The sequence below is a fragment of the Staurois parvus genome, unplaced genomic scaffold (genome assembly GCF_062004578.1).
Source record: "Staurois parvus isolate SC_StPar_1 unplaced genomic scaffold, SC_StPar_1.0 ptg000837l, whole genome shotgun sequence".
Lineage (NCBI taxonomy): Eukaryota > Metazoa > Chordata > Amphibia > Anura > Ranidae > Staurois > Staurois parvus.
In genome coordinates this window covers 156,615-182,584 of record NW_028318633.1, presented here as the reverse complement: position 1 = coordinate 182,584, position 25,970 = coordinate 156,615, and the positions used below count along the sequence as shown (strand labels likewise).

Below are 25,970 nucleotides of genomic sequence, written 5' to 3'. Positions count from 1 at the left end.
GAATCCGAATATTTGCCTACTTTGGGTGCGCGAAACGGATTTTTCCCGATCAGCCGGCAAAAGTGTCCCTGCAGAGAGCTCCGCTATTTCTGACAGTTCTCTGACAGTTCATTCACATGTACAGCGGTTGAAACATTGTATCTATTTGTTTCCATTTAGGATACAGATGTTTTTATTCGGAAACAGATACAATGTTTCAACCGCTGTACATGTGAAGGAACTGTCAGAGAACTGTCAGAAATAGAGGAGCTCTGCAGATACACTTAGCGGAGCTCTGCAGATACACTTTTTGCCGGTTTGGAATTCTTATTTTCATCCTACTTCTTCTTCTTCTTCTTCTTCATCCTCATCCTCATCCTCAGAAGAAGAAGAAGAGGATGAGGATGAAGAAGAAGAAGAAGAAGTAGGATGAAAATAAGAATAATTCCAAGCCAGCAAAAAGTGTATCTGCAGAATAGAGGAGCTCTGCAGATACACTTTTTGCCGGCTTGGAATTCTTCTTATTTTCATCCTACTTCTTCTTCTTCTTCTTCATCCTCATCCTCATCCTCAGAAGAAGAAGAAGAGGATGAGGATGAGGATGAAGAAGAAGAAGAAGAAGTAGGATGAAAATAAGAAGAATTCCAAGCCGGCAAAAAGTGTATCTGTAGAGCTCCGCTAAGTGTATCTGCAGAGCTCCGCTAAGAAATAGCGGAGCTCTGCAGATACACTTTTTGCCGGCTTGGAATTCTCCTTCTTCTCATCCTTCTTCTTCTTCTCATCCTTCTTCTTCTTCTCATCCTTCTTCTTCTTCTCATCCTTCTCCTTCTTCTCATCCTTCTCCTTCTTCTCATCCTTCTTCTTCTTCTCATCCTTCTCCTTCTTCTCATCCTTCTTCTTCTCATCCTTCTCCTTCTTCTCATCCTTCTTCTCATCCTTCTCCTTCTTCTCATCCTTCTTCTCATCCTTCTTCTCATCCTTCTCCTTCTTCTCATCCTTCTCCTTCTCCTTCTTCTCATACTTCTCCTTCTTCTCATCCTTCTCCTTCTCCTTCTTCTCATCCTTCTCCTTCTCCTTCTTCTCATCCTTCTCCTTCTCCTTCTTCTCATCCTTCTCCTTCTTCTCATCCTTCTCCTTCTCCTTCTTCTCATCCTTCTCCTTCTTCTCATCCTTCTTCTCATCCTTCTCCTTCTTCTCATCCTTCTTCTCATCCTTCTCCTTCTTCTCATCCTTCTCCTTCTTCTCATCCTTCTCATCCTTCTCCTTCTTCTCATCCTTCTTCTCATCCTTCTCCTTCTTCTCATCCTTCTTCTCATCCTTCTCCTTCTTCTCATCCTTCTCCTTCTTCTCATCCTTCTCCTTCTCCTTCTTCTCATCCTTCTCCTTCTTCTCATCCTTCTCCTTCTCCTTCTTCTCATCCTTCTCCTTCTTCTCATCCTTCTCCTTCTTCTCATCCTTCTCCTTCTTCTCATCCTTCTTCTCATCCTTCTCCTTCTTCTCATCCTTCTCCTTCTTCTCATCCTTCTCCTTCTTCTCATCCTTCTCCTTCTTCTCATCCTTCTTCTCATCCTTCTCCTTCTTCTCATCCTTCTTCTCATCCTTCTCCTTCTTCTCATCCTTCTCCTTCTCCTTCTTCTCATCCTTTTCCTTCTTCATCTTCTCATCCTTCTCCTTCTCCTTCTTCTCATCCTTCTCCTTGTCCTTGTCCTTCTCCTTCTCCTTCTTCTCATCCTTCTCCTTCTCCTTCTTCTCATCCTTCTCCTTCTTCTCATCCTTCTCCTTCTCCTTCTTCTCATCCTTCTCCTTCTCCTTCTTCTCATCCTTCTCCTTCTTCTCATCCTTCTCCTTCTCCTTCTCCTTCCTCATCTCCAAGGGCATTTAAATTAAAGGTACAGTGTTCTGCACTAATTTAAAGGCTCTCTGAAGCCTAGAAACCCTTTTTATAAGTTAACTTCGTAGCGAATAAATTCGCATCGAATCGAATTTCTTCCTGAAATTCGGCGAATCAGCCGAATCAAATTTTTGAATAATTCGCTCATCTCTAGTTATATCGTCTACAAACTATGGGATACAGTCAGGTCCATAAATATTGGGACATGGACACAATTCTAACATTTTTGGCTCTATACACCACAATGGATTTGAAATGACACAAACAAGATGTGCTTTAACTGCAGACTGTCAGCTTTAATTTGAGGGTATTTACATCCAAATCAGGTGAACGGTGTAGGAATGACAACAGTTTGCATAGGTGCCTCCCACTTTTTAAGGGACCAAAAGTAATGGGACAGAATAATAATCATAAATCAAACTTTCACTTTTTAATACTTGGTTGCAAATCCTTTGCAGTCAATGACAGCCTGAAGTGTGGAACGCATAGACATCACCAGACGCTGGGTGTCATCCCTGGTGATGCTCTGCCAGGCCTTTACTGCAACTGTCTTCAGTTCCTGCTTGTTCTTGGGGCATTTTCCCTTCAGTTTTGTCTTCAGCAAGTGAAATGCTCCATCGGATTCAGGTCAGGTGATTGGCCATTGCAGAACATTCCACTTCTTTCAATTAATAATTACCGCGCTCTAATACTAAAGTACCAATACTATATGCTTAAAAATATAACTGATTATTAATATATACTGTGAAAATATCAACTTATAAACTGCATTAACAAAATTAATCAAATTATATTCCCACAGTGTTTTATCAAAAAATAAATATAAATAAAACATGTGTGAATAAATACAATTGTGATAACTAGAGATGAGCGAATCGAAGTAGGCGAAGTGGAATTCGTTTCGAATATTAGAAAAATTTTGATTCGCGCCGAATCCGAAAAATAGCCTACTTCGGATGCGCGAATCGAAATTTTTCCTAAAATGGCGGCGACATGTGCGGCGACGGAGCGGGGATGTCTGGGAAGGAGCGCAGACAAGGCGCGCTGACCCATAATGCATTCATTAATGACATGTGATCGCATTAGCCAATCAGCAGCCAGCCAGCCAGCACTGTGTAATGGTCGAGCTATAAATGGCGGCCATTTTAGAATTCTCCATTTGCCTCCAGTCATTCAAGAGAGGCAGACCGCTCTGTATTAGGGACAGAGTTAGGGACAGAGAAACGTTACTTGGGGACAGAGAAACGTTACTTAGGGCCACAGAAACGTTACTTAGGGCCACAGAACCGTTACTTAGGGCCACAGAACCGTTACTTAGGGCCACAGAACCGTTACTTAGGGACACAGAAACGTAACTTAGGGACACAGAAACGTTACTTAGGGCCACAGAAATGTTACTTAGGGCCACAGAACCGTTACTTAGGGCCACAGAAACGTTACTTAGGGCCACAGAAACGTTACTTAGGGCCACAGAACCGTTACTTAGGGCTACAGAAACGTTACTTAGGGACACAGAATTGTTACTCAGGGACAGACACTGAATTGTTACTCAGGGACAGACACAGAATTGTTACTCAGGGACAGACACAGAATTGTTACTCAGGGACAGACACAGAATTGTTACTGAGGGACACAGAATTGTTACTGAGGGACACAGAATTGTTACTGAGGGACACAGAATTGTTACTCAGGGACACAGAACTGTTACTCAGGGACACAGAACTGTTACTCAGGGACAGACACAGAATTGTTACTGAGGGACACAGAATTGTTACTCAGGGACAGACACAGAATTGTTACTCAGGGACACAGAATTGTTACTGAGGGACACAGAATTGTTACTCAGGGACACAGAATTGTTACTCAGGGACAGACACAGAATTGTTACTCAGGGACACAGAATTGTTACTGAGGGACACAGAATTGTTACTGAGGGACACAGAATTGTTACTCAGGGACACAGAATTGTTACTCAGGGACAGACACAGAATTGTTACTGAGGGACACAGAATTGTTACTCAGGGACAGACACAGAATTGTTACTCAGGGACAGACACAGAATTGTTACTCAGGGACAGACACAGAATTGTTACTCAGGGACACAGAATTGTTACTCAGGGACACATAATCATTGAATTAAAGAGTATGTCAGACAACACGCAGAGGAGTGGCAGAGGAGGCAATGTTTTAGGAGCGAGCAGACGTGGCAGCAGAGGAAGGGGTCGAGGCAGCACTAGTCGCAGCCAGAGGCCAGTGCTCCCGGTGTCATCCAGCGGTCGTGTCTCCACCGACAACCCTGCCGTCATCGATTGGTTGGCTCGGTCGTCTTCCTCTTCCCAGGTCACCTCTGACACCTACAGCCAACGGTCGGTGTGTACGTCAGACACAACCGTTAGTTGGCATGGCCCGGGAGCAAGCCCACTGAAATCACGTGTCCTCTACCTGCCCCTGTCCTTTGGTGTTCCCTCACCAAGCAAAGTATCGCATGCTGTGGGCTCAGCCCCACTGTACAGTGAGGAAGAGCTAACAGAGGGCGGTCAGGAACGGGGGGAGACATCCGCCTTTTCAGCAGCCAGGCGAACAAGTACTGGCGAGGAGAGTGGCTCGGTAGCCGGTCTAGAGACAGGTCTGTCTCCTGACCCAGACGCAGCCGAGGGGGTTAGTAGTGAGGCGGAGACCCTACTTGATGATGAGGAGGTTGATCGCACTTGGCAGCCTCGTCGTCATCAGGCAATTTCTTCTGCATCATCAGGAGAAGAGGGTGCCAGCTTGGCAGTGAGCGAAACAGTCGGTGGGTTGCCCAGGAGGCAGCAGGGTCGCAGCAGTGTCAGTGGAGCCAAACGGCCACGGAGTAGAGCACCAGCTCCACTGCAGCCTAGCACCACGGCCAGTAGTGGTGCCGGTGTGCACGGAGGAAGTAGCAGTCAGCCAGTGAGGAGTAGCGGGGGCAAAGTTTCCTACTCGGTGGTGTGGCAATTTTTCGTCAAGCCGCCCGAGGAAGTAAACGTAGCCGTATGTCGACTATGTGGCCAGAAAGTCAAGCGTGGCCAGGGGGCCCATGTTGGGACTACAGCGTTGCGTCAGCATATGCAGCGTCACCATTCGTTGGCCTGGGAAAACCGTGATAAAGATACGGCGGTTCTGCCTGCCCCAGCCCCCGCTCCATCACCCGCTCCGTTACTTGCTCCGTCACCCTGTACCGCCTCCCATTGCTGCTGTCTCCATCGTCACACTCTGCCATGTGCCACTTTCAGGTCTCCTCACACTGCTGCTGGGTTCCATTTTGTCATAGGTTGCTGGCAGATTACGGGCCTCACATTGCTGCGGCCAGGCCCCTAATCTGCCATGGGCCCCTGTACCGCCTCCTCACGCTGCTGCCAGGTCCACAGTGTCTCATGGGTCCCTGTACGGCCTCCCATTGCTGCTGTCTCCATCGCCACACTCTGCCATGTGCCACTTTCAGGTCTCCTCACACTGCTGGTGTGTTCCATTTTGTCATAGGGTGCTGGCAGATTACGGGCCTCCCATAGCTGCGGCCAGGCCCCTAATCTGCCATGGCCCCTGTACCGCCTCCTCATGCTGCTGCCAGGTCCACAGTGTGTCATGCCATGTGCCACTTTCAGGTGTCCTCACACTGCTGCTGGGTTCCATTTTGTCATAGGGTGCTGGCAGATTACGGGCCTCACATTGCTGCGGCCAGGCCCCTAATCTGCCATGGGCCCCTGTACCGCCTCCTCACGCTGCTGCCAGGTCCACAGTGTCTCATGGGTCCCTGTACGGCCTCCCATTGCTGCTGTCTCCATCGCCACACTCTGCCATGTGCCACTTTCAGGTGTCCTCACACTGCTGCTGGGTTCCATTTTGTGATAGGGTGCTGGCAGATTACGGGCCTCCCATTGCTGCGGCCAGGCCCCTAATCTGCCATGGGCCCCTGTACCGACTCCTCATGCTGTGACGTTGCAACAAGGTTGAATTCAACCCTACACATGTTAGACCGCCTTTACGAGCAGCGAAAGGCCATCACAGATTTCCTGATGTTACAAGCGGATAAAGGTACTCCCCTGTGTAACTTCGATGTCAGCCATTGGCAGCTCATGCGTGACACCTGCCGCTTGCTCAGGCCCTTTGAGGAGGCCACGCTATTCGTGAGTCGGCAGGACTATGGGATGAACGACGTCATTCCTCTGTTGCACGTCCTGGAACAAATGCTGTTAACAATGGCTGGTCAGGGTGCGGTAGACGTGGCGCACAGATCTCAACGCCACATGACCCCTGTGGGGGCAGGACAGGAAGAAGAGGAGGAGGTAGAGGAGGACATTTGTGCTCAGGAATTATTGAGTGAAATGGGTGGTTTTTCCACTCAGCGGACAGGAGTGGAGGAGCAGGAGCATCTGGTAGAGGAGGAGGAGGAGACAGAGGACCCAGACGCACCGTGGCAGTATGCTGTGGAGATGGAGGCAGGGAGTCCCTCGCATTCCTTGGCACAAATGGCCCATAGCATGCTCGCTTGCTTGCGTAGCGACAGCCGAATAATAACCATCAGACAGAGGGATGACTTTTGGCTGTCCACCTTGTTGGACCCTCGCTACCGTTCCAAAATGGTGGCCTTTTTCACACCTGCTGAGAGGGAGGCCAAAATAACGTACTATAAAAACCACCTATGTAGTCAGCTGGTCTCTGCCTGTCTGCGCCAACGTCCATCCTCAGACACTGTGGGCCCTGTGCGCTCGCGTTCCGCTGCCATGGCAGCAGGGGAGGGGTGGGGTGGTAGGAGCAGTGGCAGCTCCACCAGCAGCGTAGGTCCCAATGATGGGGCACAATTCTTCCCACTGACACCAATGATGGGGCACTATTCCTCACACACTGACACTAATGATGGGGCACCATCATTGGTGTCAGTGGGAGGAATAATGCCCCATCACTGGTATCAGGGGGAGGAATAGTGCCCCATCATTGGTGTCAGTGGGAGGAATAGTGCCTCATCATTGGTATCAGGGGGAGGAATCAGGGGGAGGAATAGTGCCCCATCATTGGTATCAGTGGGAGGAATAGTGCCTCATCATTGGTGTCAGTGGGAGGAATAGTGTCCCATCATTGGTGTCAGTGGGAGGAATAGTGTCCCATCATTGGTATCAGTGGGAGGAATAGTGCCCCATCATTGGTGTCAGTGGGAGGAATAGTACCCCATCATTGGTGTCAGTGGGAGGAATAGTGCCCCATCATTGGTGTCAGTGGGAGGAATAGTACCCCATCATTGGTATCAGTGGGAGGAATAGTGCCCCATCATTGGTGTCAGTGGGAGGAATAGTGCCCCATCATTGGTGTCAGTGGGAGGAATAGTGCCCCATCATTGGTGTCAGTGGGAGGAATAGTGCCCCATCATTGGTGTCAGTGGGAGGAATAATGCCCCATCACTGGTATCAGGGGGAGGAATAGTGCCCCATCATTGGTATCAGTGGGAGGAATAGCGCCCCATCATTGGTGTCAGTGGGAGGAATAGTGCCCCATCATTGGTGTCAGTGGGAGGAATAGCGCCCCATCATTGGTATCAGTGGGAGGAATAGTGCCCCATCATTGGTGTCAGTGGGAGGAATAGTGCCCCATCATTGGTATCAGTGGGAGGAATAGTACCCCATCATTGGTGTCAGTGGGAGGAATAGTGTCCCATCATTGGTATCAGTGGGAGGAATAGTGCCCCATCATTGGTGTCAGTGGGAGGAATAGTGCCCCATCATTGGTGTCAGTGGGAGGAATAGTGTCCCATCATTGGTATCAGTGAGAGGAATAGCGCCCCATCATTGGTGTCAGTGGGGGGAATAGTGCCCCATCATTGGTATCAGTGTGAGGAATAGTGCCCCATCATTGGTGTCAGTGGGAGGAATAGTGCCCCATCATTGGTATTAGTGGGAGGAATAGCACCCCATCATTGGTGTCAGTGGAAGGAATAGTGCCCCATCATTGGTGTCAGTGGGAGGAATAGCACCCCATCATTGGAATACCATACTGAAATACCCTACCATATTGAAATCAAATCTGATGTTTTTTCATTTTTATTTGGTGTGCGTTGGAGGAGGGGTAGTCTTATACGGCGAGTATAGCTCAAACCCCATATTTTAACAGGAAAAGTAGGGGGTCGTCTTATACTCCCAGTCGTCTTATACACCGGAAAATACGGTACATAAAGTCCAATGTGCAAATTGTGCAAAAAAAAAAAAAAAATTATATATATATAAAAAAATTAATTGAAATAAAAAAATTTAAAAAAATATATATAAATATATATGTAGTTCAACAGAAGAAAATTTGCAAAAAAGTTTTTTTGAAGTTCAGCAGGGAAAAGATGATAATAATATATTGTCCTTTCAAGCTGCTTATGGTTGTGTAGCTGGAAACATGCGGCTTCTCTTCTGAGCCTGTATAGGTATAAGGATTTCTCCCTCCTAGAGCCTCTCCTCACTCCAATGCTCAATGTATCCTCATATGACCCATAGGAAAAAAGGAATGAGAATATGGTGACAGCTCTTTGGATCTCATCTTGAGAGTTGACAGCAACAGATTCCAAATGCAAATAGCACACTTGAAATGAACTCTGGACCTTTTATCTGCTCATTGTAATTGGGATAATGAGGGAATAACACACACCCGGCCATGGAACAGCTGAGAAGCCAATTGTCCCATTACTTTTGGTCCCTTAACAAGTGGGAGGCACATATGCAAACTGTTGTCATTCCTACACCGTTCACCTGATTTGGATGTAAATACCCTCAAATTAAAGCTGACAGTCTGCAGTTAAAGCACATCTTGTTCGTTTCATTTCAAATCTATTGTGGTGGTGTATAGAGCCAAAAATGTTAGAATTGTGTCCATGTCCCAATATTTATGGACCTGACTGTATATATATTGGAATTTACGCAGATTTTACTTTCTGACCGCCCATCACATTTCTCAAGGTGCTAAAATACCAGGACAGTACAAACACTCCCCCCCCAATGACCCCATACAGGCCCTCAAAATCCAAAGACCACCTTTAGGCTTTCAAAGGGCACATTTCCTCCTATCACTTCCTCATTACCTATCACAGTTTCAGAGGTTCTAAAATGCCAGGACAGTACAAACACCCCAAATGGCCCCTTTTTGGAAAGTAGACACCCCAAGGAATTTGGTAAGAGGCATGGTGAGTATTGTACAGATCTCATTTTTGTCACAGGGTTTTGAAAAAGAAAAGAAAAAAATAAATGTTTGTTTTCTTTCTTCGTATTCCAAAAACATGTGGCAACAAATGAGATCTGCAAAATACTCACCATGCCTCTTATCAATTTCCTTGGGGTGTCAACTTTCCAAAAAGGGGTCATTTGGAGGGGGAGGGGTGCCTTTACTATCCTGGAATTTCAGGGCCAACATCAGAACTTTCTGCCCCACATCACCCATTCTTGAAGGCCGAGCCTTTACTGACACTTTTTGTTTACATTAAAAATATGGTTTTTTTTGCTGAAAAATTACTTTGAACAAAATATTATATATGTTTTAAAGCAGATGCCCTAAAGAATAAAATGGTGGGTGTTGAAATTTTGTATGTTACACAGTATATGCGCAGCAATTTTTCAAACGCAAATCTTTTGGGAAAAATACACTTTTTCAAATTTTAATGCACAAAAACACAATATATTGTTTGATAAAATATAAAAGATGATGTTATGCCGAGTAAATAGATACCAAACATGTCATGCTTTAAAATTGCGACAAAGTACATACATTTTTATTATCGATAGGCAACGCTTTAAAAGCCTTTACAGGTCACCAATTTATATTTACACAGGAGGTCTAGTGCTAGAATTACTGCCCTCGATCTGACGTTTGCGGCGATACCTCACATGCATGGTGCAACTGCTGTTTACATACTGGCACGGGGTCAACACTTGCGCATGCAGGTGCGTGGTGGTGAGGATGCTTTTTTTTTTCTTAGTTCTTTTGATTTTTTTAAATTATTTTTTCACTGTCCCTTTCATTTTTTTTTATCACTTTTATTGTTATCCCAGGGAATGTAAATATCCCGTGACTGCAATAGGCAGTGACAGGTACTCTTTTCTGAGAAATCTGGGGTCTATCAGACTCTAGATATCTCCTCTGCCCTTCCATCATCTCATCTCTCCAAGATCGCTGTGATCAGAGGCTTTCCCAATTTACAAATGGCGCTGTTAAAGTGCGGTGAAAGGGAAATGATGAAATGTTCGTAGCTTCCGGTTCCTTAGACCATAGAGATGATTGGAGGCATTCTGGTCTCTGATCAGCTCTATGGTCAGCCAGCAGAACTGCCGGCTGCATTCTCAGATTCCCCTGTGGGACAAGGGAGCCCAAGAACACTGTGGGAGGGGGTGATGTCTCATCCCACTGCTTGTAAAAACATTTCAACAGCTAGTTGGCCACTAGGATTGCTTTTACATGAAAGCCGCCCGCCAGCTAAAAAAAACGGTCCCAGGATGACGTCTGTAGCTGCAGCCATCACTCCGGTATAACCACTCAAAGTCCAGTGCCGTACCAGTACATTGCTGGTCCATGTTGGACATATATGTAACAGCAGAGAACATGGACATACGATGAATCGGGTCTGTGGACCAATATGGCCGCCATTCATTCTTTTCTGTAATGCCCATGTTGAGGGTTCGGCCCAAAAAAAGTTTTAAATTCAGAAGCTGTGATAGGTTTCCATGCGAATTGTCCAGCAAGAGCTGAATTTGGGTGGCGGCCATGTTTTGTTGTGTATAAATTGCCTTGGCCCACAATCCATTGCTACAAATCTTCCAGAAAAACAGCGGAGGGGCTAAACACTAGTGCTGGCCGGGGTGATGGCTGCAGCTACAGACGTCATCCTGCGATCGTTTCTTTCATCTGGCGGTCGGCTTTCATGTAAAAACAATCCTAGCCGCTAATTAGCCGCTGGATCACTTTTACAAGCAGCGGGACGGGACTCCACCACTCCTTCGGCTGCCTTCCAAGGTTTTCTTGGGCTCTCCTGTCCCACAGAGGAATCTGAGAATGCAGCCGGCAGTTCCACTGGCTGACCATAAAGCTGATCAGAGACCAGAATGCCTCCAATCATCTCTATGGTCTAAGAAATCTGAAGCTACGAACATTTCATCATTTCTGTTTTGCCGAATATAAACAGCACCATTTGTAAATTGGGAAAGCATCTGATCACAGCGATCTTGGTGAGATGAGATGATGGAAGGGCAGAGGAGAGATCTAGAGTCTGATAGACCCCAGATTTCTCAGAAAAGAGTACCTGTCACTGCATATTGTTATCACAGCATTCCCTGTGATCGAAAAAAAAAATGAAAGGGTCAGTGTAAAAATAACTAAAAAACCCAAAAAAATTTAAAAAAAAATTCACACAAGCGTCACTCCAATGGCGGTATGTAAACAGAGATTGTACCATGCATGTGAGGTATCACCGTGAACTGAATATTGTTTTTTAACATTCTTTGCATTGGTATATGTTCCCCCCGGCAATGCCCCGCCCCCTCTCCCCCCCATGCCCTTTATGTGACCATCTCTCTATTAGCCTTAGAAAATGGGTTCAATTAACTCCCAGAAGGTGCCCCCCACAGATGTGATTGGGGTTCAGGAAATGTGACACTCCCTTCAAATATTATTTCTTTGCTGACTTTTTATATTTTAGATGTAACATTTGTTGTCTTGCTTTTGTAGCGCTTACCCCGCAGGAGCCGCTATCGATGACGGGTCCTCTGTTCTGCCACGACTCTTAGAGCTGCTTGGTCCCCACTGACACACCCGGTTGTAGGTTGGAGCCCGTGTAACCCATGCGTTAGTAAGCTGCCACTCTATGACACTACACAGAGAGTAGGCCAAGCAACTGGAGTAGGTGAGATGAATGTAGTAAAGCAATGCTGATAAATATTTCATAACTCAATGAACAAGCAAGCACACAGGGTTACAGATGTTGTACTAGATTGGCAATGCCCGATAGGCCGCCCTATAACCGTAACAATGTTATACCAAATTATAATGGACACAAACAGGGTTACAGTATTGGCATCAATGAAACCAAGAAAACAAATGTCCTCATGTGTACTCCATGCATACAGCCCCAATAGTGGCCGGGAATGTGTGCTCCTGACAAAGGGGTACCCCTAGAGGTGGCCATAAAGTATTGGTGCCTAATTGTCAGTGTTGGCCAGCTTTCGTTGGGGCCCTTCTGAAGGTGGTGCATGTGTAGCTGTCCCTTTTAGAGTGTGCAGTAGACGACTAGTGGGTTGCTGAATAAAGAGCCATCTCTATTGCCCGAACTATGTCAATGTTGGGATAAACACGGATGGTGAGCTCACCCCTCCTTATACACAGAAATTCAATCCAGATCACTTGGCAGTCTGCAGTTCTATGAAGTCAGGTCCCAGAAGCTCAGCTCTGGTGTAGGCCCTCACACCAGCAGAAGGTCTCTCCAGCCTTGGGTTCTGTCATGGCAGGAGACCTCTCAGCCTCTCAGTACTTTGAACCTTGGGTGGGCACAGACACCCCAGCGATGGGTCTGCACTTCTCCAGGTCCCCGCACACAAGAAGCTCACAGTGGCTCGGGCTCTTGGCACTGTGGTGTGGGGGTGTATATAGAGAATGTGTCAATGGAATGGAAGGGTTTTTGAGGCACAACTCACACAAAATATATTATATTACCATTTCATATACTTTATTCCAGAAGAATCATGAAGTTATAAATTCATTGAGAACAAAGCTTTCAGATAACCTCCATTTGCCATCATTATTTGTACATAATGTATCCATTTCCAGAACGTATGGTCATCTCCACCCCCACACATTCATTTCTACAAACTCCTCCCATTTGTATTCTATGACTGAACTCGACACGTTTCCTGGATTGGGATCCACTTCTTCAGGGAGAAGAATAATGGAGGATTGTTTAAGAATCAACACAACAAAATGTTCCAAAAATGAAGAAAACACAGAAATGTATAGATTGCTACATTTGTATACAACAATGTCAGAGTGCCCATGCTGTGGCTGCAGGTACCTGGAAACCACCAGGGGAGGCGCTACACCATGATAGGAAATTCTATTGGGGGGACCAACACGGGGCCGAGGCTAGCCCCGCCCTCTAAGAGGATCCTTCTCTTCCATAGAAATGCTGGAAGGAGCCCCCTTCCATAGCTATCTTGTGTAACACGGCAAGTACTAGAAAGAGGAGAATTCTAAGATGAAAGCAGAGATAGATTCAGAACATCCATGTCCTCCATCTCTAAAGACCATTTCCAATATCTCATAGAATCCAACATCGTTTCTTCACGACTTCCCGCCCACACCAATTCTCACATTCCCCCTACATGTACCAATCACCATTGTTTTACTAAAAAATTATTTAGAATCCCTAAACATTATATATAGAGATGAGCGAATCGAAGTATCCGAAGTGGAATTCGAGTCGAATATCGGAAAAATTTCGATTCGTGCCGAATCCGAAAAATAGCCTAATTCGGACGCGCGAATCGAAATTTTTCAGAAAATGGCGGCTGACATGTGCGGCGACGGAGCGGGGATGTCTGGGAAGGCGCTCAGACAAGGCGCGCTGACCCATAATGCATTCCTCAACTACATGTGATCGCATCAGCCTATCAGCAGCCAGCCAGCCAGCACTGTGTAATGGTCGAGCTATAAATAGCGGCCATTTTGGAATTCTTCATTTGCCTGCAGTTATTGAACAGAGGCAGACCGCTCTGTACTAGGGACAGGGACAGAGTTAGGGCCACAGAAACGATAATTGGGGACAGAGAAAAGTTACTTAGGGACAGAGAACCATTACTCAGGGACACAGACTTGTTAATGAGGGCCACAGAATCGTTATTTAGGGACAAAGAAACGCTAGTTAGGGCCACAGAATTCATAATCAGGGACAGACAGAATTGTTACTCAGTGCCAGAGAATTGTTACTTAGGGCCACAGAAACGTTATTAGGGCCACAGAATTGTTACTCAGGGACAGACAGAATTGTTACTGAGTGCCAGAGAATTGTTACTTAGGGCCACAGAAACTTTAATTAGGGCCACAGAATTTTTACTCAGGGACAGACAGAATTGTTACTGAGTGCCAGAGAATTGTTACTCAGGGACAGACAGAATTGTTACTGAGTGCCAGAGAATTGTTACTTAGGGCCACAGAAACTTTACTTAGGGCCACAGAATTGTTACTCGCACAGACACAGAATTGTTAATCGCACAGACACAGAATTGTTACTGAAGGCCACAGAACTGTTACTTAGGGCCACAGAATTGTTACTCGCATAGACACAGAATTGTTACTCAGGGCCACAGAACTGTTACTTAGGGACAAAGAAACGCTAGTTAGGACCACAGAATTCATACTCAGGGACAGACAGAATTGTTACTGAGTGCCAGAGAATTGTTACTCAGGGACAGACAGAATTGTTACGGAGTGCCAGAGAATTGTTACTCAGGGCCACAGAAACTTTACTTAGGGCCACAGAATTTTTACTCAGGGACAGACAGAATTGTTACTGAGTGCCAGAGAATTGTTACTCAGGGACAGACAGAATTGTTACGGAGTGCCAGAGAATTGTTACTTAGGGCCACAGAAACTTTACTTAGGGCCACAGAATTTTTACTCAGGGACAGACAGAATTGTTACTCAGTGCCAGAGAATTGTTACTCAGGGACAGACAGAATTGTTACTGAGTGCCAGAGAATTGTTACTCAGGGCCCCAGAAACTTTACTTAGGGCCACAGAATTTTTACTCAGGGACAGACAGAATTGTTACTGAGTGCCAGAGAATTGTTACTCAGGGACAGACAGAATTGTTACTGAGTGCCAGAGAATTGTTACTTAGGGCCACAGAAACTTTACTTAGGGCCACAGAATTGTTACTCGCACAGACACAGAATTGTTACTCGCACAGACACAGAATTGTTACTGAAGGCCACAGAACTGTTACTTAGGGCCACAGAATTGTTACTCGCACAGACACAGAATTGTTACTGAGGGCCACAGAACTGTTACTTAGGGCCACAGAATTGTTACTCGCACAGACACAGAACTGTTACTGAGGGCCACAGAACTGTTACTTAGGGCCACAGAATTGTTACTCGCACAGACACAGAATTGTTACTCAGGGCCACAGAACTGTTACTTAGGGACAAAGAAACGCTAGTTAGGGCCACAGAATTCATACTCAGGGACAGACAGAATTGTTACGGAGTGCCAGAGAATTGTTACTCAGGGCCACAGAAACTTTACTTAGGGCCACAGAATTTTTACTCAGGGACAGACAGAATTGTTACTGAGTGCCAGAGAATTGTTACTCAGGGACAGACAGAATTGTTACGGAGTGCCAGAGAATTGTTACTCAGGGCCACAGAAACTTTACTTAGGGCCACAGAATTTTTACTCAGGGACAGACAGAATTGTTACTGAGTGCCAGAGAATTGTTACTCAGGGACAGACAGAATTGTTACGGAGTGCCAGAGAATTGTTACTTAGGGCCACAGAAACTTTACTTAGGGCCACAGAATTGTTACTCGCACAGACACAGAATTGTTACTCGCACAGACACAGAACTGTTACTGAGGGCCACAGAAACTTTACTTAGGGACAAAGAAACGCTAGTTAGGGCCACGGAATTCATACTCAGGGACAGACAGAATTGTTACGGAGTGCCAGAGAATTGTTACTCAGGGCCACAGAAACTTTACTTAGGGCCACAGAATTTTTACTCAGGGACAGACAGAATTGTTACGGAGTGCCAGAGAATTGTTACTCAGGGACAGACAGAATTGTTACTGAGTGCCAGAGAATTGTTACTTAGGGCCACAGAAACTTTAATTAGGGCCACAGAATTTTTACTCAGGGACAGACAGAATTGTTACTGAGTGCCAGAGAATTGTTACTCAGGGACAGACAGAATTGTTACCGAGTGCCAGAGAATTGTTACTCAGGGACAGACAGAATTGTTACTGAGTGCCAGAGAATTGTTACTTAGGGCCACAGAAACTTTAATTAGGGCCACAGAATTTTTACTCAGGGACAGACAGAATTGTTACTGAGTGCCAGAGAATTGTTACTCAGGGACAGACAGAATTGTTACTGAGTGCCAGATAAGTGTTACTCAGGGCCCCAGAAACTTTACTTAGGGCCACAGAATTTTTACTCAGGGACAGACAGAATTGTTACTGAGTGCCAGAGAATTGTTACTCAGGGACAGACAGAATTGTTACTGAGTGCCAGAGAATTGTTACTTAGGGCCACAGAATTGTTACTCGCACAGACACAGAATTGTTACTGAGGGCCACAGAACTGTTACTTGGGGCCACAGAAACGTTAATCAGGGACACAGAATTGTTACTGAGGGCCACAGAACTGTTACTTAGGGCCACAGAATTGTTACTCGCACAGACACAGAATTGTTACTGAGGGCCACAGAACTGTTACTTAGGGCCACAGAATTGTTACTCGCACAGACACAGAATTGTTACTGAGGGCCACAGAACTGTTACTTAGGGCCACAGAATTGTTACTCGCACAGACACAGAATTGTTACTGAGGGACACAGAATTGTTACTCAGGGACACAGAATCGTTGAATTAAAGAGTATGTCAGACAACATGCAGAGGAGTGGCAGAGGAGGCAATGTTTTAGGAGCGAGCAGACGTGGCAGCAGAGGAAGGGGTCGAGGCAGCACTATTCGCGGCCAGAGGCCAGTGCTCCCGGTGTCATCCAGCGGTCGTGTCTCCACCGACAACCTTGCCGTCATCGATTGGTTGGCTCGGTCGTCTTCCTCTTCCCAGGTCACCTCTGACACCTACAGCCAATGGTCGGTGGGTACGTCAGACACAACCGTTAGTTGGCATGGCCCGGGACCTAGCCCACTGAAATCACGTGTCCTCTACCTGCCCCTGTCCTTTGCTGTTCCCTCACCAAGCGAAGTATCGCATGCTGTGGGCTCAGCCCCACTGTACAGTGAGGAAGAGCTAACAGAGGGCGGTCAGGAACGGGGGGAGACATCCGCCTTTTCAGCAGCTAGGCGAAGAAGTAGTGGCGAGGAGAGTGGCCCGGTAGCCGGTCTAGAGACAGGTCTGTCTCCTGACCCAGACGCAGCCGAGGGGGCTAGTAGTGAGGCGGAGACCCTACTTGATGATGAGGAGGTTGATCGCACTTGGCAGCCTCGTCGTCATCAGGCAATTTCTTCCGCATCATCAGGAGAAGAGGGTGGCAGCTTGGCAGTGAGCGAAACAGTCGGTGGGTTGCCCAGGAGACAGCAGGAGGGTCGCAGCAGTGTCAGTGGAAGCAGTGTCAGTGGAGCCAAACGGCCACGGAGTAGAGCACCAGCTCCACTGCAGCCTACCACCACGGCCAGTAGTGGTGCCGGTGTGCACGGAGGAAGCAGCAGTCAGCCAGTGAGGAGTATCGGGGGCAAAGTTTCCTACTCGGCGGTGTGGCAATTTTTCGTCAAGCCGCCCGAGGAAGTAAACGTAGCCGTATGTCGACTATGTGGCCAGAAAGTCAAGCGTGGCCAGGGGGCCCATGTTGGGACTATTTGGGCCATGTTGGGACAATGGGAGACCTCCCATTGCTGCTGTCTCCATCGCCACACTCTGCCATGTGCCACTTTCAGGTCTCCTCACACACTGCTGGTGTGTTCAGTTTTTTGACATAGGGTGCTGGCAGATTATGGGCCTCCTATAGCTGCTGCCAGGCCCCTAATCTGCCATAGGCCCCTATATACCGCTTCCTCATGCTGCTGCCAGGTCCAGAGTCTCTCATGGGTCCCTGTACGGCCTCCCATTGCTGCTGTCTCCATCGCCACACTCTGCCATGTGCCACTTTCAGGTCTCCTCACACTGCTGGTGTGTAGAATTTTTTTGACATAGGGTGCTGGCAGATTACGGGCCTCCCATTGCTGCTGCCAGGCCCCTAATTTGCCATGGGCCCCTATATACCGCCTCCTCATGCTGCTGCCAGGTCCAGAGTCTCTCATGGGTCCCTGTACGGCCTCCCATTGCTGCTGTCTCCATCGCCACACTCTGCCATGTGCCACTTTTTAGGTCTCCTCACACTGCTGGTGTGTAGAATTTTTTTGACATAGGGTGCTGGCAGATTACGGGCCTCCCATTGCTGCTGCCAGGCCCCTAATCTGCCATGGGCCCCTATATACCGCCTCCTCATGCTGCTGCCAGGTCCAGAGGCTCTCATGCCATGTGCCACTTTCAGGTCTCCTCACACTGCTGGTGTGTTGAATTTTTTGACATAGGGTGCTGGCAGATTACGGGCCTCCCATTGCTGCTGCCAGGCCCCTAATCTGCCATGGGCCCCTATATACCGCCTCCTCATGCTGCTGCCAGGTCCAGAGTCTGTCATGGGTCCCTGTACGGCCTCCCATTGCTGCTGTCTCCATCGCCACACTCTGCCATGTGCCACTTTCAGGTCTCCTCACACACTGCTGGTGTGTAGAATTTTTTGACATAGGGTGCTGGCAGATTACGGGCCTCCCATAGCTGCTGCAAGGCCCCTAATCTGCCATAGGCCCCTATATACCGCCTCCTCATGCTGCTGCCAGGTCCAGAGTCTGTCATGGGTCCCTGTACGGCCTCCCATTGCTGCTGTCTCCATCGCCACACTCTGCCATGTGCCACTTTCAGGTCTCCTCACACACTGCTGGTGTGTAGAATTTTTTGACATAGGGTGCTGGCAGATTACGGGCCTCCCATAGCTGCTGCCAGGCCCCTAATCTGCCATAGGCCCCTATATACCGCCTCCTCATGCTGCTGCCAGGTCCAGAGTCTCTCATGGGTCCCTGTACGGCCTCCCATTGCTGCTGTCTCCATCGCCACACTCTGCCATGTGCCACTTTCAGGTCTCCTCACACTGCTGGTGTGTAGAATTTTTTTGACATAGGGTGCTGGCAGATTACGGGCCTCCCATTGCTGCTGCCAGGCCCCTAATCTGCCATGGGCCCCTATATACCGCCTCCTCATGCTGCTGCCAGGTCCAGAGTCTGTCATTGGTCCCTGTACGGCCTCCCATTGCTGCTGTCTCCATCGCCACACTCTGCCATGTGCCACTTTCAGGTCTCCTCACACACTGCTGGTGTGTAGAATTTTTTGACATAGGGTGCTGGCAGATTAAGGGCCTCCCATAGCTGCTGCCAGGCCCCTAATCTGCCATAGGCCCCTATATACCGCCTCCTCATGCTGCTGCCAGGTCCAGAGTCTCTCATGGGTCCCTGTACGGCCTCCCATTGCTGCTGTCTCCATCGCCACACTCTGCCATGTGCCACTTTCAGGTCTCCTCACACTGCTGGTGTGTAGAATTTTTTTGACATAGGGTGCTGGCAGATTACGGGCCTCCCATAGCTGCTGCCAGGCCCCTAATCTGCCATGGGCCCCTATACCGACTCCTCATGCTGTGACGTTGCAACAAGGTGGAATTCAACCCTACATATGTTAGACCGCCTTTACGAACAGCAAAAGGCCATCACAGATTTCCTGATGTTAAAAGCGGATAAAGGTATTCCCTGTGTAACTTAGATGTCAGCCATTGGCAGCTCATGCGTGACACCTGCGCTTGCTCAGGCCCTTTGAGGAGGCCACGCTATTCGTGAGTCGGCAGGACTATGGGATGAACGACGTCATTCCTCTGTTGCACGTCCTGGAACAAATGCTGTTAACAATGGCTGGTCAGGGTGCGGTAGACGTGGCGCACAGATCTCAACGCCACATGACCCCTGTGGGGGCAGGACAGGAAGAAGAGGAGGAGGTAGAGGAGGACATTGGTGCTCAGGAATTATTGAGTGAAATGGGTGGTTTTTCCACTCAGCGGACAGGAGTGGAGGAGCAGGAGCATCTGGTAGAGGAGGAGGAGGAGGAGGAGACAGAGGACCCAGACGCACCGTGGCAGTATGCTGTGGAGATGGAGGCAGGGAGTCCCTCGCATTCCTGGCACAAATGGCCCATAGCATGCTCGGTTGCTTGCGTAGCGACAGCCGAATAATAACCATCAGACAGAGGGATGACTTTTGGCTGTCCACCTTGTTGGACCCTCGCTACCGTTCAAAAATGGTGGCCTTTTTCACACCTGCTGAGAGGGAGGCCAAAATAACGTACTATAAAAACCACCTATGTAGTCAGCTGGTCTCTGCCTGTCTGCGCCAACGTCCATCCTCAGACACTGTGGGCCCTGTGCGCTCGCGTTCCTCTGCCATGGCAGCAGGGGAGGGGTGGTAGGAGCAGTGGCAGCTCCACCAGCAGCGGCTGCCTCAGTCTGCAGTCGATGATGAGTAGCTTTCTTCACCAGCGCAGTGAGGAAACTACTAACCAGCCGCAGCAGCAGCAGCAGCAGCAGCAGCAGCAGCAGCATCAGGTGGACCTGGAGCAGGACCTCAAACAACAGGCTTAGGCCTACTTGGACAGCACCCTGCCAACCGAGGTAGACAATCCCCTTGACTACTGGGCAACGAAACTTGACCTTTGGCCCCAACTAGCTGAATTTGCCCTTGAAAGGCTGTCATGCCCGGCCAGTAGCGTGGCATCGGAGCGCGTGTTTAGTGCGGCAGGAGGTATTGCAACTCCGCGGAGGACACAACTGTCCACCCAAAGTGTGGAGAGACTGACGTTTGTGAAAATGAATCAGGCGTGGATTAGTCTGGATTTCAAACCACCAGTTCCTGACACAACTGACTAAATCCGCCATGAATCATGCCCCAAACATGTGCCACTTTCAGGTCTCCTCACACTGCTGGTGTGTTCCATTTTTTGTCATAGGGTGCTGGCAGATTACGGGCCTCCCATAGCTGCTGCCAGGCCCCTAATCTGCCATGGGCCCCTATACCGCCTCCTCATGCTGCTGCCAAGTCCAGAGTCTCTCATGGGTCCCTGTACGGCCTCCCATTGCTGCTGTCTCCATCGCCACACTCTGCCATGTGCCACTTTCAGGTCTCACACACTGCTGGTGTGTAGAATTTTTTGACATAGGGTGCTGGCAGATTACGGGCCTCCCATAGCTGCTGCCAGGCCCCTAATCTGCCATAGGCCCCTATATACCGCCTCCTCATGCTGCTGCCAGGTCCAGAGTGTGTCATGGGTCCCTGTACGGCCTCCCATTGCTGCTGTCTCCATCGCCACACTCTGCCATGTGCCACTTTCAGGTCTCCTCACACTGCTGGTGGGTTCCATTTTTTGTCATAGGGTGCTGGCAGATTACGGGCCTCCCATAGCTGCTGCCAGGCCCCTAATCTGCCATGGGCCCCTGTTGTCGCTTGTTGGCATATTCCGCTCGTTCAGATGCTCCTTCTCCTGCTACTCCTCTTCACGGATTCCGTCAGCAGTCTTTCTTGGAATCCGTTTCCAAGAGACAACAGTTTGCGAGCACGCACCAGACGGTGCAGAAACTGAACGTCCTCCTGTCCAAGTTGCTGCTGCCAGGCTCGTAATCTGTCATGCGCCCCTGTACCGCCTCCTCATGCTGCTGCCAGGTCCAGAGTGTGTCATGGGCCCCCGTACCGACTCCAAATGCTGCTGCCAGGCCCGTAATCTGTCATGGGCCCCTGTACCGCCTCCCCATGCTGCTGCCACGTCCAGATTGTGTCATGGGTCCCTGTACGGCCTCCCATTGCTGCTGCCAGGCCTGTAATCTGCCATGGGCCCCCGTACCGACTCCTCATGCTGCTGCCAGGCCCGTAATCTGCCATGGGCCCCTGTACCGCCTCCTCATGCTGCTGCCAGGTCCAGAGTGTGTCATGGGTCCCTGTACGGCCTCCCATTGCTGCTGTCTCTATCGCCACACTCTGCCATGTGCCACTTTCAGGTCTCCTCACACTGCTGGTGGTTTCCATTTTTGTCATAGGGTGCTGTATGGCCTCCCATTGCTGCTGCCTCCACCGCCACACTGTGGCTCCACACTCTGGTTTTGGCCCCGTGACTGGCCAAATGAGTGAAGTGTGCGGTGATTCTAAGATCGACGGCACTCATCTGCATGTCATACTGACTGACAGTATTATTTCTCTTCCCCAGCAGACTCCAAGGGCATTTAAATTAAAGGTACAGTGTTCTGCACTAATATTAAGTCTCTCTGAAGCCTAGAAACACCCTTTTTTAAGTTAAATTCACAGCGAATATATTCGACTCGAATCGAAATTTTTCTACGAATTCGCCGAATCAGTCGAATCGAATTTTTGAATACTTCGCTCATCTCTAATTATATATATATATTAAGAAGAGACCCGAGAGAATAAAATGGTGGGTGATGCAATATTTTTCTCACACGGTATGTACGCTGCGATTTTTCAAACGCAATCTTTTGGGAAATAATACACTTTAATGAATTTTAATGAAAAAAACACACAATATATAACCCGTTTTTGGTGACATAACAAGTAAATAGATACCTAACAGGTTCCACTTTAAAATTGCGCACATCTGTAAAATGGCAACCAAACTACGGAACTTTAAAATCTCCATAAGTGAGGATTTAAACATTTTTAGGGGTTACCAGTTTGGAGTTACAGAGGAGGTCTGGAGCCGCCATCATTGCTCTTGTTGTAACGTTTGTGGTGATACCTCACATGTGTGGTGGGAATGCTGTTTACATATGTAGGTGAATGAAGAAGATGTTCTATTACAGTCCATGCCAAGACAAAGACTTGATTTCTAGTTGTGGATGGTGTGGGGAAGGAGGAGAACCCCGGCTGGCTTTTCCTACTATAGGGGGTTCTTGGACAAGGAGTGAGGGCCAATCTGTACCAGGGACACAGACATAGAAAGATCTGACAGGGGCCCCAAACCTTCCCCTTCTTTACTCCACTAAACATGGGATTCTTATTTCACTCTGTGTTTCTGTTGGAGAGTTCCCCTCATTTCCTGTCTAGAAAAATGTTGTCACCGGGACAGGAAGTGAGGAGAAATCTCTCTATTGGAGCCCCAGATAGGAAACACCTGACCGGGGATCTAATCCTGACCCACTCGGCCTACAAACTAAGTCTTCAGTCCCACTGGATCCCACTTTGTAATCTGGAAACGTCACTTGAAGTCGCTCGATTCCAAAGTCGGATGTCAGTGCGACTTCAGATGCGACTTGCAGGACATCTGTGTGACTTTATATACAAGTCTATGCAAGTCGCAGCTGAACTTGGAAAAAGTAGTGCAGGAAGAACTTTCATAATCGGTGCGACTCGGATGGAGGGGGATTTGTACCGGTATGACCGCTTCCATTGTGGACAATAGAGTGCGACTTGTCATGTGATGAGAAACTATCAACTCACATGACGAGTCGCACCGCTGTGACCGGGGACTAAGAAACACAGTCTGGGCTCTCTGGTACATCAGATTATTTCTTTCAGTAGTAAATCTGTAGAAGACGTCTTCATATATTTCCTCTCAGATTGTTACATTTATTTCCATCTCTTTGTAGTATACATTGTATGGAGGAGGGGGAGGGGCAGAGAGAAGAGGGAGGAGAGGTGACCTCATCCTATCCCATCACAGTGACCGCACCCCACCCTCTATGTCTGATCATGGTTCCACCCCACACAGAGGGGCTACATGGGGGAGGGGCAGGAAGCAGGGGGATGGACAGAGAGAAGAGGGGGGAGGTAGCTTCATCCTATCCCATCACAGTGACCACACCCCACCCTCTATGTCTCATACCCCATACAGAGGGACCAAGTGGGGGGAGGGACAAAGAGTAGAGGGAGGGGAAGAGTGGAAAGGAGACCCCATCCTATCCCATCACAGTGACTGCACCGCACCCTCTATGTATGATCATGGTGCCACCCCACACAGAGGGACCACATGGGGAGGGGAAGGGAGGAGGGGGAGGGGCAGAGAGGAGAGGTGGCTCCATCCTATCCCATCATAGTGACTGATCCCCACCCTCTATGACTGATCATGGTGCCACCGCACACAGAGGGACCACATGAGGGGAGGGGCAGAGAGGAGATGGCTGGTGTCATACACTGTGATAACTTAAAAATTAAGTAATTTGTCAGATTGTCAATGGATAGATCGATCGCATCATCACTGACCATTAGGACCAATGTTATTGTGACTCCAGTAATTGGACAGAAATTCCATCGAATCACAGAGATCGGTGACAGAGGAGAAATCTCACATTTATTTATAATACAAAAAATTTCAGGAAGCCCCGCCCACCTCTATATACTATTGGATGAATATAAAATGAATTCCAATTCTTCATCTGACATCAATAGACTGTGGGCGGAGTTCTCACATCTCCCCCCCCCCTCCCCCCACCTATCTTTATACAACCTTCCCATACATATACCCCGGCATGGAGGGGCTCAGTGAAGGTGGTGGTGAAGGTGTGGAGGTGTCGGATCGGGTCACACAGATCATAGAAGGAGATCCGCCCGGCCTCATAATCCAGATCTATCCTGACTCTGTTACTGGAGGGATTGGGGAGTAATGGGGTCTCATCATAATCATGTATCACCGAATACTGATCACCTTCCCTGTCCAAACCCCAGGACTTGTTATTCCATCCAATCAATGACTCCCCTCCTCTCCGGTCTATACTGGGGTAACACATCCCGACTGTCCAGCTCTCTGACCCCCCAACATCCACATCCCAGTAATGTCTCCCTGAGGAGAACCTCTGACTGCTCATCACCTGAGAATACTGGAATCTCTCTGGTGTTTCTGGACAATTCTGCTCTATATCTGACCTGGACACAGTTTTCCCATCATCTGATATCTGTAGATTATTACCAGCTGTGTTTCCATCCAGTAATATGTCTGCAGCCCCCTGTATATAGAAGGATACATTTCCCCCTGTTATTATATCAGATAAACCTGTGTGTAAGACCCCCACCACATCCAGCCCCCCTCCATCATGGAGGAGTTCCTCATGTCTCTCTCTGTCCTCATCATCTCCATCCTCAGTATCACACAAGTCACCTGTGTCTGATTCCTGTAGGACAGTCAGTGGATCCGTCATGTTACACATCTCCTCAATGTCACGCATCTTCCTGGACAGCTCCTCCTTCTTTATTTCCAGATCCCGGATGGAGATGGAGACCCGCTCTGCCCTCCAGGAGATGTCCCTCAGGACTCTCTTCTCCAGGTCTTCCAGACGTCTCCTGAGGTCTATAAACAGGGCAGTGACTCTCTCGGTGTCACCAGCTTCTTCTTCTTCTACTTTCCTCCTGTGTTCCTGCAGACTCTGGACTCTCTCCTCCATCTCCTCTCTCTTTGTCAGAAGTTTCTGCAGAACATTCCTCAGTGTCTCCTTCTTCTTCTCAGAAGCCCCATCCAGTGACACCATCTTATGTCCTGTGTGTTCTCCAATCAGACAACAAGACACACAGATACAGGTCTCATCCTCAGTGCAGTAATACTCCAGGATCTTCTTATGGACGGAGCATTTCCTGCTCTCCATGGACAAGGTGGGGTCAGATAAGATGTGTTCTGGGGACTTTTTGTGGACTTTCAGGTGTTTATCACACAGAGAAACCTCACAGTGTAGACAGGATCTAACAGCAGGTACAGGAGAGTCCACACAGTGAGTACAGAAGACCTTGGAGTCCTCCTGACCTGGCTGAGCAGATGAGAAGTTCTCCGCTATGTTACGTAGTTTCATGTTCTTCTGCAGTGGAGGACGACCCGGAAACTTCTCTCTGCATTCAGGACAGGAATATCCTCCAGACCCCTCCTGTGTATCCAGCACACGACCAATACAGACCCGGCAGAAGTTGTGTCCACATTTCAGGGTCACAGGATCGGTATAAATGTTCAGACAGACGGAACATTCCAGCTCAGCTCTCAGAGCAGAAGACGCCATCGCTGACCACAGAAGAGAAACTAAACTGAAAGTCTCTGACAATGGAGAGGAATGCAGTGGGGAAGGGGTGACACCCTCCTACACAGGGTGAGGCTGGGCTGGGTGAGTATTATAGGACATGGAGATCAGAGTACAGGAGGAAGAAGCTGTTATTTGCAGTAGTCATGATAATCGCACCTCCCAACATTGCAGGACAGAGAACGAGGGAAAGACGGATGTGGGGAGACGTGAGGAGCACTAAGTGCATTGAGATGGGAAGTGGAGGTGACTACAT

The 25,970-nt window shown here is 48.4% G+C and overlaps 1 protein-coding gene across 1 annotated transcript; it reads right to left on the bottom strand.

Moving 5' to 3' along the window:
- Positions 1 to 24,100: 24,100 nt before the first annotated feature.
- LOC149443712 (E3 ubiquitin-protein ligase TRIM39-like) lies at positions 24,101 to 25,734 on the bottom strand. Its single transcript, XM_089655370.1, has one exon. It carries the CDS (start codon positions 25,694 to 25,696, stop codon positions 24,101 to 24,103), a length of 1,596 nt encoding a protein of 531 aa, XP_089511496.1. The 5' UTR covers positions 25,697 to 25,734.
- Positions 25,735 to 25,970: the final 236 nt, after the last annotated feature.

Excerpts from the sequence above, each read along its gene's own strand:
- LOC149443712 (XM_089655370.1), bottom strand. The coding sequence starts at position 25,696 with ATGGCGTCTTCTGCTCTGAGAGCTGAGCTGGAATGTTCCGTCTGTCTG.